Here is a 13817-nt window from a genome sequence, read left to right as displayed (position 1 = left end):
GTATTCTTCTAGCAAGCAAATGGAGCAGTAAAATTGAGTACTGTACTGCTTTTTAAGCAAATAATCAGGATTAAGAGAAAAAAAAATAGTCCTGATATGTAGGGCTATGGATATCTGTAACAGCAGCAGCCAGAACGTGCAATGGACCCTATTATGCTGTATACCATGTCCACAAACCCTGCCTGCCTATCTTACATAGTTACATAGTTACATAGTTTATAAGGCCGAAAAAAGACAAGCGTCCATCCAGTTCAGCCTATTTCTTGTGCACTGCAGCTATTCCGCAGCGTTGATCCAGGGGAACGCAAAAAAAAAACAAAACAAAACAAAAAAAAAAAAAAAACATGCGGTATAGGCCAATTGACATCATTGAGGAAAAAATTCACTTCCCGACTCCAATCTGGATTAATTAACTATCACTAAGCATAAGATGTAATTTTATTGTTCTCCAGAAAGGCGTCCAGGCCTCTCTTGAACTCATTAAGTGAGTTGGACATCACCACTTCCTCTCCCAGAGAGTTCCAGAGTCTCACGGCTCTGACCGTAAAGAATCCCCTTCTATGCTGGTGCAGGAACCTCCTTTCCTCCAGACGCATAGTGTGCCCCCTCGTCTTTGTCACCATCCTTGGTATAAACAGGTCATGGGAGAGATCTCTGTACTGCCCCCTGATGTATTTATACATGTTTATGAGGTCTCCCCTAAGCCTTCTCTTTTCCAACGTAAATAGGCCTAATTTTGACAACCTCTCTGGGTATTCTAGTCCCTCCATTCCCTTTATTACCTTAGTCGCCCTCCTTTGTACCCTCTCTAGCTCCAATATGTCTTTCCTGAGCACCGGAGCCCAGAACTGTGCACAATATTCTAAGTGCGGCCTTACCAGCGCTTTATACAGAGGAAGAACAATGTTCTCATCATATGCCCCTATTCCTCTTCTGATGCATGCCATGACTCTATTTGCCTTCGCAGCTGCTGCCTGACACTGGGCACTCCAATTTAATTTGCTATTAACCAAGACGCCCAGGTCCTTCTCCATGTCAGATTTCTCCAACGGTTTCCCATTTAATATGTATGGGTGACTGCTGTTTTTCTTTCCCATGTGCATGACCTTACATTTATCGGCATTGAACCCCATTTGCCATTTTTTGGCCCAACTCCCCAATTTATCTAAATCCTCCTGTAGCTGTGCCCTATCCTCATCTGTGTTAACTACTTTACAAAGTTTAGTATCATCTGCAAATATTGCTATTTTACTATGCAACCCTTCCACTAGATCATTAATAAATATATTAAATAATATAGGGCCCAAGACAGACCCTTGAGGCACCCCGCTAGTAACCCTGACACACCCTGAGCTTACTCCATTGATAACCACCCTCTGCTTTCTATCACTCAGCCAGCTATTTACCCACTTGCACACATTATCCCCCAGACCAAGCATTCTCATTTTATATACCAACCTTTTGTGTGGCACGGTATCAAACGCTTTGGAGAAGTCAAGGTATACAACATCCACTGACTCTCCCCGGTCCAGCTGTGAGCTCACCTCCTCGTAGAAGGCAATCAGGTTTGTTTGGCAGGAGCGATCTCTCATGAATCCATGTTGATATGGAGTTAGACAGTTATTATCATTAAGATATTCTACAATAGCATCTCTAAGAAATCCTTCAAACAATTTACCCACAACAGACGTTAAGCTGACTGGTCTATAGTTCCCAGGGTCACTTTTAGACCCCTTTTTGAATATTGGTACCACATTTGCTTGGCGCCAGTCTAGTGGGGCAGTCCCTGTCCATAAAGAGTGCTTGAATATAAGATACAGCGGTCTGTCTATCACATTACTTAATTCTTTTAGTACCCGGGGGTGTATGTCATCTGGGCCTGGTGACTTGTCTATTTTGATATTATTTAGGCGTTTCTGAACTTCCTCCTGGGTTAGGTGGGTGATATTTAGCGGAGGGTTTACTTTATCACTTTGCATTTCCTCCGATAAATTGTTTTCTTTTGTGAAAACAGTGGAGAAGAAGCTATTGAGTAGGTTTGCTTTACCCTCATCGCCCTCTATGATTTTACCCAGGTTATTTTTCAATGGGCCAACTCCATCAGTTTTAATCCTTTTACTGTTTATATAGTTAAAGAACAGTTTGGGATTCGTTTTACTTTCCTTGGCAATTAGTCTCTCTGTCTCCTCTTTTGCTATTCTTATTTGTTTCTTACAGATTTTGTTTTTTTCCCTATAAGATATTAGCGCTTCCTCGCTGCCTTCTTGTTTAAGTTTACCGAAAGCCCTTTTTTTGTTTTTCATTGCCCTCTTGACTTCCTTATTTAGCCACATTGGCTTCCTCCTATTCCTAGCCCTTTTATTCCCATAAGGTATGTACCTTCTACAGTGACTATGTAGGACTGTTTTGAAAATTTCCCATTTTCTATCCGTGCTCCTATTACTGAAGATACTATCCCAGTCTATAAGGTGAAGGGCATCTCTTAGCTGATCAAACTTTGCCCTCCTGAAGTTCAGTGTTTTTGTGACTCCCTTGCTGGGCACCCTACTGAAGCACATGTGGAATTGTATAATGTTGTGGTCACTATTTCCCAGGTGCCCCCCAACCTGCACCTCAGTTATTCTGTCTGGCCTGTTAGTTAATATTAAGTCTAAAAGGGCCGTCCCTCTAGTTGGTTCCTGCACAAGTTGTGACAAATAATTGTCTTTGATAATTGACAGAAACCTGTTTCCTTTCTGAGATCTACAGCTTTCGGTTTCCCAGTCTATATCGGGGTAGTTGAAGTCCCCCATAATAATCACCTCGTTATTTTTTGCTACTTCGTCTATTTGTCTCATTAATAGACTTTCCGTGGCTTCTGCTATATTTGGTGGTTTATAACAGACTCCTATGATAATTTTATTATTGTTTTTTGCCCCATGTATCTCCACCCATAAGGACTCGACCTCCTCATTTCCCTCCCATACATCCTCCCGTATTGTAGGCTTTAGACACGTCTTTACATATAGACAGACTCCACCCCCTTTCCGATTTCTTCGATCCCTTCTAAACAGACTGTAACCCTGTAAGTTAACTGCCCAGTCATAGCTTTCATCCAACCATGTCTCGGTTATTCCCACTATGTCATAGTTACCTGTAGATATTTCTGCTTCCAGTTCATCCATCTTGTTTGTCAGGCTCCTGGCATTTGCTAGCACGCAGTTTACACGATTTTGTTTTGTTCCAATCTTCTCCCTGTGGATTGTATTAGAAATTTTCTTACCTTCCTTCCAAGTATCTTGTCTTGGACCTTCTTTGTCGCACTTCATATCTTTCATTAGTATGTCCTCTGGTTGCATGTTCGTGTCTGGCGTTTTTCTTCCCATCCCCTCTTCTTCTAGTTTAACGCCCTCCTGATGAGTGTTGCGAGTCTCCTGGCGAATGTGTGTTTCCCGGGTTTGTTGAGGTGTAGTCCGTCTCTGGCAAGGAGTCCATCATAGAGGTAATTCACACCGTGGTCCAGGAATCCAAATCCTTGTTGTCTGCACCATCGTCTCAGCCAGCTGTTCACATCAAGGATCCTGTTCCATCTCCTGACGCCATGCCCGTCTACTGGAAGGATAGAAGAAAAAACTACCTGCGCATCCAGTTCTTTTACTTTCTTCCCCAATGCTTCAAAGTCCTTGCAGATTGTCGGTAGGTCCTTCTTTGCCGTGTCATTGGTGCCAACATGTATCAGAAGAAATGGGTGGACATCCTTGGGACTGATGAGCTTTGGTATCCTATCGGTAACATCCTTGATCTTCGCCCCTGGGAGGCAGCATACTTCTCTTGCGGTTATATCCGGTCTGCAGATAGCTGCTTCTGTTCCTCTCAGTAGTGAGTCTCCCACCACCACCACTCTTCTTTCCTTCTTGGCTGTCCTTTTTCTTGTCGCTTCTGGGTGTTTCTGGGTGCTCTTTTCTTTTTTGCTTGCTGGAAGTTCCTCATCCTTAGGTGTGCCATCTTCGTCCTCCACAAGTCCTTGGAATCTGTTTCTCAGTTGTGTGGTTGGTGGTGTCTCCATGGTCTTCTTGCTTCTTTTGGTCACTTGCCTCCACTTGTCTGCCTCTGGAGGTTCTCTGACGCTTCCTTCACTTTCTGTGACCAGTAGTGACGCTTCTGTTCTGTCCAGGAATTCTTCATTTTCCTTGATGAGTTTTAATGTCGCAATTCTTTCTTCCAGTCCCCGCACCTTTTCTTCTAAAAGAGCCAGTAGTCTACACTTCTGGCAGGTGAAGTTGGTTTCAGCTTCTGGTCGATCTGTGAACATGTAGCACATGTTGCAGCTCACCATGTAGGTTGTCACATCTGCCATGCTGCTCCTTGTCCCTGCTGACTTGATGTCTGTCTTCTTTCTTGTGATAACCTAGGAGAAACAAATTCGCGCGCCATTAGGCGCGCGGTTTGGCGATGCTTTCCAAGCAGCTGGTCCCGGCTGTACCCAACGATCTTCTAGCTGAAGGAGACTCTTCGCTTTTCCCAGAAGGCACCTGGAATATGCAAATTGCCCTCTTCAAGCTTCAATCCCTGGTTTGGCGATGCTTTCCAAGCAGCTGGTCCCGGCTGTACCCAACGATCTTCTAGCTGAAGGAGACTCTTCGCTTTTCCCAGAAGGCACCTGGAATATGCAAATTGCCCTCTTCAAGCTTCAATCCCTGGTTTGGCGATGCTTTCCAAGCAGCTGGTCCCGGCTGTACCCAACGATCTTCTAGCTGAAGGAGACTCTTCGCTTTTCCCAGAAGGCACCTGGAATATGCAAATTGCCCTCTTCAAGCTTCAATCCCTGGTTTGGCAATGCTTTCCAAGCAGCTGGTCCCGGCTGTACCCAACGATCTTCTAGCTGAAGGAGACTCTTCGCTTTTCCCAGAAGGCACCTGGAATATGCAAATTGCCCTCTTCAAGCTTCAATCTCCTTCTATCACCCTCACCAGTAATATATGCAGCTCGATTAGTCCTCAGAAGGCTTGTTAGTTTAAATGTGGGTATATATTGCTGTGGAATACCTAACTAAAACAAGAAACAATTCTGTCCCTCACTCAGCAGGACCTCTCCCTACTCTGCCTGTTTCCGGGGTAGACTGTGACGAGCATAGGGTCACCAGGTCTTATATAGACCTGATGACGCTATGCGGCAAGCCATTCACTGTAATGCCATAACCAAAATGGCTACAGCATTACAGTGAGTGGCAGGCAATCCCTGCATGTTCATTGGCTGTCTAAAGAGTGCCAACCATGCGGGGAGGGGACTTGAGCTCCCGCCCGAGCATCCCGGAAATACGCGCTGAGCATCTTAAGCAGTGAGATGCTTGGGCGAGTACCGAGCAGTGGCAAGCACACGCGCTCATCACTTCTTTGAGGACAGGTTTTTCCATTACTGAGATAAGTAGATAGAATTTTAAATGCGCCAATTGTTATGTGGAAAGGAGGAGCTACAGGCCAGGCCGACACGGACATTCCGCTGCAATGACTGCGTTCTCCATAGAACTTTAACCGCACCAACTGCCATCTCCTATCTCAGTGATAGGAAAATTTGTCTTTACTGAAGATAGGTTTTACCTGTGTATTGACAATTTTGAGAATGAATGGCCAGTCCTGATGAAGAATGAAGCAGATTTCTCTGATTTAATATGTTACAACGTTTTTAATTTTCATGAGTACAATTCATTTATGAAATAAAAATTAAAAACAAAGTTACTTTTTAAGAAATGTCTGCATAAGTTAGAGTTGACATTAAAGATGGGATTCCTTTTCTCAGTAACTTCTATGAGCGGAGGGATCCTGGAAAGAGATGATTCTGCTGTGACTGGCTCCCTGCAGCAATGTATTGCATGTTAGGCTGGGAGATTAATCTAATTAATATGATTAATTCACCATTTGAGGCTGGCACTATTTTAATAGGAGGATGAGGAGAGCTGCTGAGCTCTGTGATTGAGCTCAGTGGGAAGCTCGTGGACATAGGAGAGAACTAGTAGAAGGTCACCTGTGCTGGAGCTGTGGTTGGCTGTGTAGGTCGCATAGACACTGTCCGTAACAGCCACAGCAGAGCGCGTACAGCTGTACTGGGAGAGCTGCAAATAAGTAGAAGTTGCAGGAAGACACACCAACTATCAGTTCAGGTTTATAGGAGGTGAAATACAGCAATCACCCCACATGTGCACTGTATACAGCCTACCAGTAGCTGACTCCACTGTTCCTCAATGGCAAAAATGTTGTTAAAGTAACGCCAGTTCTTCTTTCCAGCCTCCCTCTCCACCACACACCTTGAATAATAAAGTGTCAGGTCTGTTCCTCCTCACCTTTCTGTTTGTAAAAGGGTCGACCTTTTCCTTCCCTCTTGCATCCAACTTGTGTGGTGTTCCCTGGGGTACGGTTTAGCCCTCCTCATATCTGCCCCCTTCTGTGTTTGGTCCCTGTGGCTTCTCACCAATGCTCCATGCTTTCCATAAACTGACTGCAATAAAGATTGTTTCTCATTGCTTGTCTATCACCTCCATCCCTTTTACCCAGTCTGGCCAACACCGTCCACCCCAACCCAAAAAAAGTGGAATGACATCATCATGATCAAAAAAAGTACCCCAGCTCTGTGCTGCCTACAAGCTGCTGTGCTAGAAGTTATGCCACTTTTTGGCATAGATTATAGTGAACTTGTTGGACTACGTTTGGATACACCCTTCCACTAAGCTCCAACCATAAAAAGAAAAAAAAATCAAGTTTCAAATCAAAACTTGTCCTTAACTTTATCAAGATTTTATTTGTTTATAATAGGGCGATTTTTCGTCTTGCCACGACTAAAGCAATATGCTGCTAATGATAAAAATGACTGGCGGTTGTTCTTAATTTTTTCTTGATTCTTTTTCAGCTTCTTTAGAGGGCGCTCCTCAGCTAAGCATGGGAGGACTCTTCCGCAAGATAGTAGCTAAGGAAGGCTTTCTAGGCTTGTACAGAGGAATTGCTCCAAATTTCTTGAAAGTGCTTCCTGCCGTCAGTATCAGCTATGTAGTGTATGAGAAGATGAAGGAGCAGCTTGGGATCTAGAAATATCAAATTGCCAAGATTTCCACTCAGGAACTCCAGTGTGTGTATACCTATGTGTGCGATTTCCTTGGTGAAGATAAGAATATGAATTCAGCTGCTGCCACATTTCTACATAAGAACCTCTGAACCAATTGAGCCATTGCCAGTCAATGTCACGTATGGCAGCTTGTATTATTTTGATCTGTCATTTTCTATTTTTGTGTCAGCCAAATTTAAAAAAAATATGCAAAATTTTGAAACCATAGTTTTTGTTTTTTATGTTTTTATTTCTTTAATGGGTTTTATATAGTTGTTTTCTTATCTCGATATTTTTATGTTGTAAAACCTATATGCATTTTATTATGTTCGATCTAAAAACAAAAAACTCTTGGTTCTTTTCAAAGGATATATTTTTAAGAATTTACAAAATAAAACAATGCTCATCTTTAAACAAATGGTAACATCACATCTGTACATTCTCTATCAGTGAGGTTACGGATCCTAATGAAAGGTTACGACCCGCTGAGCATTGAATTGAATAGGACGCGGATGTGCAGTATCCCACGGTGGTCAATACAACTAGACGGCCAAGCTCTGCAAGTAAGCACTTCCACCACCGGCACCGATAACAGCTGATCGGCGGGGGTGCCGGGTGTGGGACCCCGGCCGATTAGACATTGATGTCCTATCCTACGGATGGGGCATCAATGTAAAAGTAGTGGAAAACTTCTTTAATAGTCACTATTAACCCTTTAAAGTGCCTTGCCACATGAGTTAAGGTAAGAAGCCAAACCAGAATCTCCATTTGCAGAAACCTGTTTTGGAGTATTTTCTCTTCATCAGTGCAAAGCACTGATGAAGAGAAAACTGAGAGAACTGATTTAGCGGGGTTAGGGACCTCTGACAGAGAGGGCCTTAGGTGTAAATTTTCTCCTTATGAAGAGCGCCAACTCAGCGTAAGGAGTCTTCTAAACCATATAATGCACCTCTGGAAATTTATATATTTATGGTAATTAGCCTCTCTGTATGATTGAAGCCAGGAATATCTTAATCTAAAACGCTTCAGAGAAACCATAGTTTACTAAGAAGCAGTGAGAAGCTAGCCAGGTACCATAGGCAGTGGCTAGACTAGTCTGGTTTCTCTGTGCACTGCTTTAGTTGATTGACAGGTCTTACCCCCTGTGTTTACTTGGAACAATGTGGCAGTTGGCTAATCTCATCTCTGCTTATGAGACTAGTGTTTCCTGTCTTCTTACTCTCTGAAGAGCCAATTTGCTTAGTTAAATTCCCAGAGAAACATTGCACGGTCTGGAAGTCTTGGCGCTTTTCACAAGGCGAAACCTTACCTGTTCAATGTCCTGTTGGAGGCCCTCACCCAGCCAGATTAGCTCTTCTACTATTGCTCTGATGAGGGGCAAATACCCCGAAACAAGTGGAGTTTCTGGTTTGGCTTTTTATCTTGCGTCATGTGGCAAGGTTTGTTAAAGGGTCAATATTGACTTTTAATATTGCTACATCCAATAGGTGGCACAAGAGTTCCCATCCTCCTCCTCTCAAGAGTCTATTTGTATCTTTAAATTCCAAGAAGAACATTGCATGGCTTAGAAGTCTCCTTATATAGACTTGGTTCTCTTCACGAGGAAAAAATGTTACTCCTTAGGTTTACGTTAAATTATGGGATTCTAGAATGTGGGCACTTCAACCGTATCATACTTTAGTCTGTGATGGTGCCTTATTTCAAAAGACTTCTATTATAGGAGCACAGTAAATCATGTTATAATAATATAACATTAGTAGCCAGCATGTTGGTCTTCCGTCCATAATTTACGGACCAACACCATAAGAAAAAGCGGTCATTGGCTGAGCGGAGATTCTTCCTACTTAATATGGTAGCCGGTATAGCGCACAATCATCACATGGAAATGTGCTTCATTATACTTGCTGCATTCAAGACTTGTTTGGTTTAACTAAGGCACATAATCAGTGTATTTTATGGAATATTCATTCTAAGGTTAATATGTAAGCTACATTATATTTGCTAATCAGATATTTTCTTTGGGGCATTCCGCAGCCTTACAGATTTCATCATCATCTTCTTTAGTCCATGATACATTATTCCCTGTAGTATTGTTGCTCACCTGTCTAGAGCAGGATTACTGTAACTAGATCTGTAGAAGATCTTAAAATATAGTATTGACCATGTGCTTAGGAAGGCAGTTATGAGGACAAACTATAAGGCAGGAAATGCAGCAATCTTGGATGCTGTTTTTTATTTAGTTCCCATGACCTGTCATCTTGTCAGCATGTACTATACTAACATTAACAAAATAACAGGTTACCTCTACTGCTAGAGAAGCGAATTAAAAAAATGACAACCAAGATGGCTGCACTTCCTGTTGTCACTGCTGTAACAGAACCAAGCAAAATATGGAAAAAAAAAAAAGTTACAATAATATTTTCATTAGTATTGGTTGGAAAAAATAAATGCTAATTACATAAGAAACCAAATTGAACCCTCTGCCCGCTATAACTATTCTTTATTTTAGATTTATTTTGTAGTTGTCTCTTTGTGATGTGACCTAAATAATAATCACAGATATATGTATCTGAAATCTTCAGACCATCCGTGCCTTCATTTCATTATAGGATTGCCAAAGATTTAGCTTACAATAAAAAAATTTCTTATTATCCTTATTGGGAACCTGTCACTCGATTCATGCTGCCCAAATTGTGGGCAGCATGAATCAAAGCCTGGCTGCACGATTGTAGCCAGGTATGTTTTTCTCTGAAATGCTCTGACGTTTCAGAGAAAACAGTTTGAAAAGAAGCCAGCCGGGGGACCTTAGACAGAGGCTAGGCTAGTTTGGTGCCGCCTCCAGACGGTTTTTCTACGCACCTCTCCAGTTGATTAATTGGTCTCTCCCTATATTCACAGAGACGAGTCAATCACCTGGAGCCGTGCAGGAGAAGCTGGCTGGGGGCAATGCTGGACTTGTCCCATGTCTGCCTATGGTTCCTGGCAATATTCTCCTGTAACATTCCAGGGGACTGACTGGTCTCTCCCCATGTACAGAAATCTGAGAGAACTGTCAATCAAGTGGAGCTATGCAGAGAGCAACCCGCCGGAGGTGGCACAAGATTAGTTAGGTCTCTCACTGTAGTCCATGGCTGGTTCTTCCAACTATGTTTTCTCTGAAACATCAGAGCATTTGTGCAACCAAGCTCTGAGTCATACTACCCGTGGTTTGGGCTGCATGAATTTAATGACAGGTTCCCTGTAAATATCATCATCTGTCCCTCACGCTCTGGTGACTATGCCCAATGATGGTATTTTAATAAATATAAAACGCTTATTGTGGTTGATGGGCTCTTATGAATTGGCCAATTTATGCACAAAGTACCCTTATTTTTATAGGTATATTCTACACTGTGTGCAGAATTATTAGGCAAGTTGTATTTTAGAGGATTATTTTTATTATTGATCAACAACTATGTTCTCAATCAACTCAAAAGACTCATAAATATCCAAGCTTAATATTTTTGGAAGTTGGAGTGGTTTTTTTTTAGATTTGGCTATCTTAGGAGGATATTTGTTTGTGCAGGTAACTATTACTGTGCAGAATTATTAAGCAACTTAATAAAAAACAAATATAATCCCATCTCATCTCACTTGTTTATTTTCACCAGGTAAACCAATATCAGTCCACAAAATTTAGAAATAAACATTTCTGACATGCAAAAACAAAAATCAAAAAATTAGTGATCAGTATAGCCACCTTTCTTTATGATGACACTCAACAGCCTTCCATCCATAGATCCTGTCAGTTGCTTGATCTGTTTTTGATCAACATTGCGTGCAGCAGCCACCACAGCCTCCCAGACATTGTTATGAGAGGTGTACTGTTTTCCCTCCCTGTAGATCTCACATTTTATGATGGACCACAGGTTCTCTATGGGGTTCAGATCAGGTGAACAAGGGGGCCATGTCATTATTTTTTCTTCTTTTAGACCTTTACTGGCCAGCCACGCTGTGGAGTAGTTGGATGCATGTGATGGAGCATTGTCCTGTATGAAAATCATGTTTTTCTTGAACGATACCGACTTCGTCCTGTACCACTGCTTGAAGAAGTTGTCTTCCAGAAACTGGCAGTAGGTCTGGGAGTTGAGCTTCACTCCATCCTCAACCCGAAAAGGTCCCACAAGTTCATCTTTGATGATACCAGCCCATACCAGTACCCCACCTCCACCTTGCTGGCGTCTGAGTCGGAGTGGAGCTCTCTGCCCTTTATTGATCCAGCCTCTGGCCCATCCATCTGGCCCATCAAGAGCCACTCTCATTTCATCAGCCCATAAAACCTTTGAAAAATCAGTCTAAAGATATTTCTTGGCCCATTCTTGACGTTTTATCTTATGTTTCTTGTTCATAGGTGGTTGTTTTTCAGCCTTCCTTACCTTGGCCATGTCCCTGAGTATAGCACACCTTGTGCTTTTTGATACTCCAGTAACGTTGCAGCTCTGAAATATGGCAAAACTGGTGGCGAATGGCATCTTGGCAGCTTCACGCTTGATTTTCCTCAATTCATGGGCAGTTATTTTGCGCCTTTTTTGACCAACACGCTTCTTGCGACCTTGTTGGCTATTTGCCATGAAACGCTTGATTGTTCGGTGATCACGCTTCAAAAGTTTGGAAATTTCAAGACTGCTGCATCCCTCTGCAAGACATCTCACAATTTTGGACTTTTCAGAACCTGTCAAATCTCTCTTCTGACCCATTTTGCCAAAGGAAAGGAAGTTGCCTAATAATTAAGCACATCTTATATAGGGTGTTAATATCATTAGACAACACCCCTCCTCATTACAGAGATGCACATCACCAGATTTACTTAATTGGTAGTTGTCCTACTCCAAGCTGTATAGGCTTGAGAGCCAACATGTATAAAAAGTATCGAAATGATCAAAATATGCATTTGCCTAATAATTCTGCACGCGGTGTATACAGAAGTAATGCAGTTCAAATTTCATATGTTCAGTGTTTGCATACATCTTAGTGCTTACAGGCTGCTGCTGTATGCTTTTGTTTGTATATTATGCAGTCATGTGGATATGGATTAGAGGATAGCGGTTCCACACTCCAGGTAGATTTGAGTAGTTTTATTATGCATTTCTGGCTCGAACTGAGCATATTTTCAATTCAAACTACCGGTCATCACTTACACCAGCGCGGTCATCTTCAAATGACCATCCTCTATTCCATATCCACAAGTGTGCAGATGAGGGGATCCTTCTACCTGCTGGCAGGCTGCAGCAGCTGAATTTTACATGGGCTTTGATTTGGAGGAATGACATTCACAACGCCATCAGGTAACCAACATCTCCCCACACATCCCTATTATACCACACAATGTCACCCTATGGGCGCTTGTCTTTTTTTTTTATTGTGCGGTCATGGTAGCTTTTACCTGTTCACACTTGCTTTATTCTGTTTGGAGGTGCTGGTCAGTTTTTTGTAGCGTTTTAATAATGGTCACATGTCACAGCATCTTAGTGGTCACACAGGAGCATGTGGAAAAGAAAAAGATCTTTAAAAAAAAGTCTACAGAGATTATAATTGTTCACTTATTACAATGTGGCAGTGGGTAAAATGTAGTGCCTCATTTTTTTTGAGCAAGTGATATTCTGTATGTGTCTGGCCTACTTGTTCTTGTATACAATAAAAAAAAATAAAATAAATTAATTTTTATAAGGAAAAAATGCACGTTACAAATTTATGAATAAAATATTTTTATTGATGAGTCTTATTCTTTCTACATTCTTCCTATTTGTATGTTAAATAAGATTAATAAATGTCTTATGTTAAAATATGGCCAAGGTGGATGAAACCCGTTTAAAATGGGCTGTACTTCTGGAATGAAATTCTCTTGGCGTGATAGAATTGAAGGTTTTACTTAGCACTACGCGTTTTGACGCTGAACTGGCCAGTGAAAAAAACAACATATATTATGTTAAAATATGGCTTCCACTTATGTAGCAACAGAATAGGTATAGAGTTACTTACCTTACCCCTAATGTTCTGCTCATCTTTGGTGATGCTGCCAGTGGGTTCTTGCATTGTAGCTAGCCTACTGCACCGTCTTTCGTGGTTGGAGCCAGGTGTTGGTTACATTTGATGTAACCATCTATGGAAGCTGAATGTGAAGTGTAATGTGTGGCATTTACCACTAGTGCAGGCTTGGTCTTTACACTAGGTATCCTATGTGGCTTCACATGGTGTTTCACTCCACCAAATAGAAGTAGTGGGGAACAATTGCTGCGAATAGGTAGACCCCCTGGTATGCATAATCCAAAATATTTCATAGAAAAATCCTGCACTTACCCATGAGTAGAGATGAGCGTTGTTCGACTCGAACTGTTCGCCAATCTCAAATTCGAGCTGTTTTGGGCGGTGTTCGAGCCGTTCGGCGAACACGAACGATTTGAGAAAAATTCGGCTGTTCGAGGTTATGTTCGATAACTGTTCGTGCACCAAAATCATAACTGGATTTTTTCTCAGTAATGATGAAAATTAATGTTAATATGCAGTTTGAGTGTACAGCGGGGCGGGGGGAGGGGCAGGGGATGGATCTCTGCAGGAACAATGAAGATCTCCATTTTTTTTTTTCTCTTTCCTGCATTTACAGTGGGGAGGTGCAATCTGTCAGCCTATCAGCAGCGCACACGGAGCGAAGTGCTTTTTTTCACACAAGCAAGGGCATGTGTCCTTGGCAGAGTATGTCACATGTCCTT

General features: G+C 42.1%; 1 protein-coding gene across 2 annotated transcripts in view; it reads left to right on the top strand.

The window, feature by feature from the left end:
- The window catches only part of SLC25A24 (solute carrier family 25 member 24), a 136742-nt gene that overhangs the window by 57319 nt on the left and 65606 nt on the right, over positions 1 to 13817 (top strand). The window contains exon 10 of one of the 2 annotated variants that reach the window (XM_073642856.1): positions 6880 to 12828. The exons of the other annotated variant lie outside the window; for it this stretch is intronic. Coding sequence (XP_073498957.1) covers positions 6880 to 7055 — 176 coding nt within the window. The 3' untranslated portion in view covers positions 7056 to 12828. Of the gene's footprint in view, positions 1 to 6879; positions 12829 to 13817 lie in introns of those variants that run through there. 2 annotated transcript variants of the gene reach the window in all.

This window comes from Phyllobates terribilis, unplaced genomic scaffold (assembly GCF_046119375.1).
Source record: "Phyllobates terribilis strain yellow unplaced genomic scaffold, ASM4611937v1 Scaffold_8__6_contigs__length_399053987, whole genome shotgun sequence".
NCBI classification, from domain to species: Eukaryota; Metazoa; Chordata; class Amphibia; order Anura; family Dendrobatidae; genus Phyllobates; species Phyllobates terribilis.
Note: the sequence above shows the minus strand (reverse complement) of the source record. Positions and strands in the feature narration are given on the sequence as shown.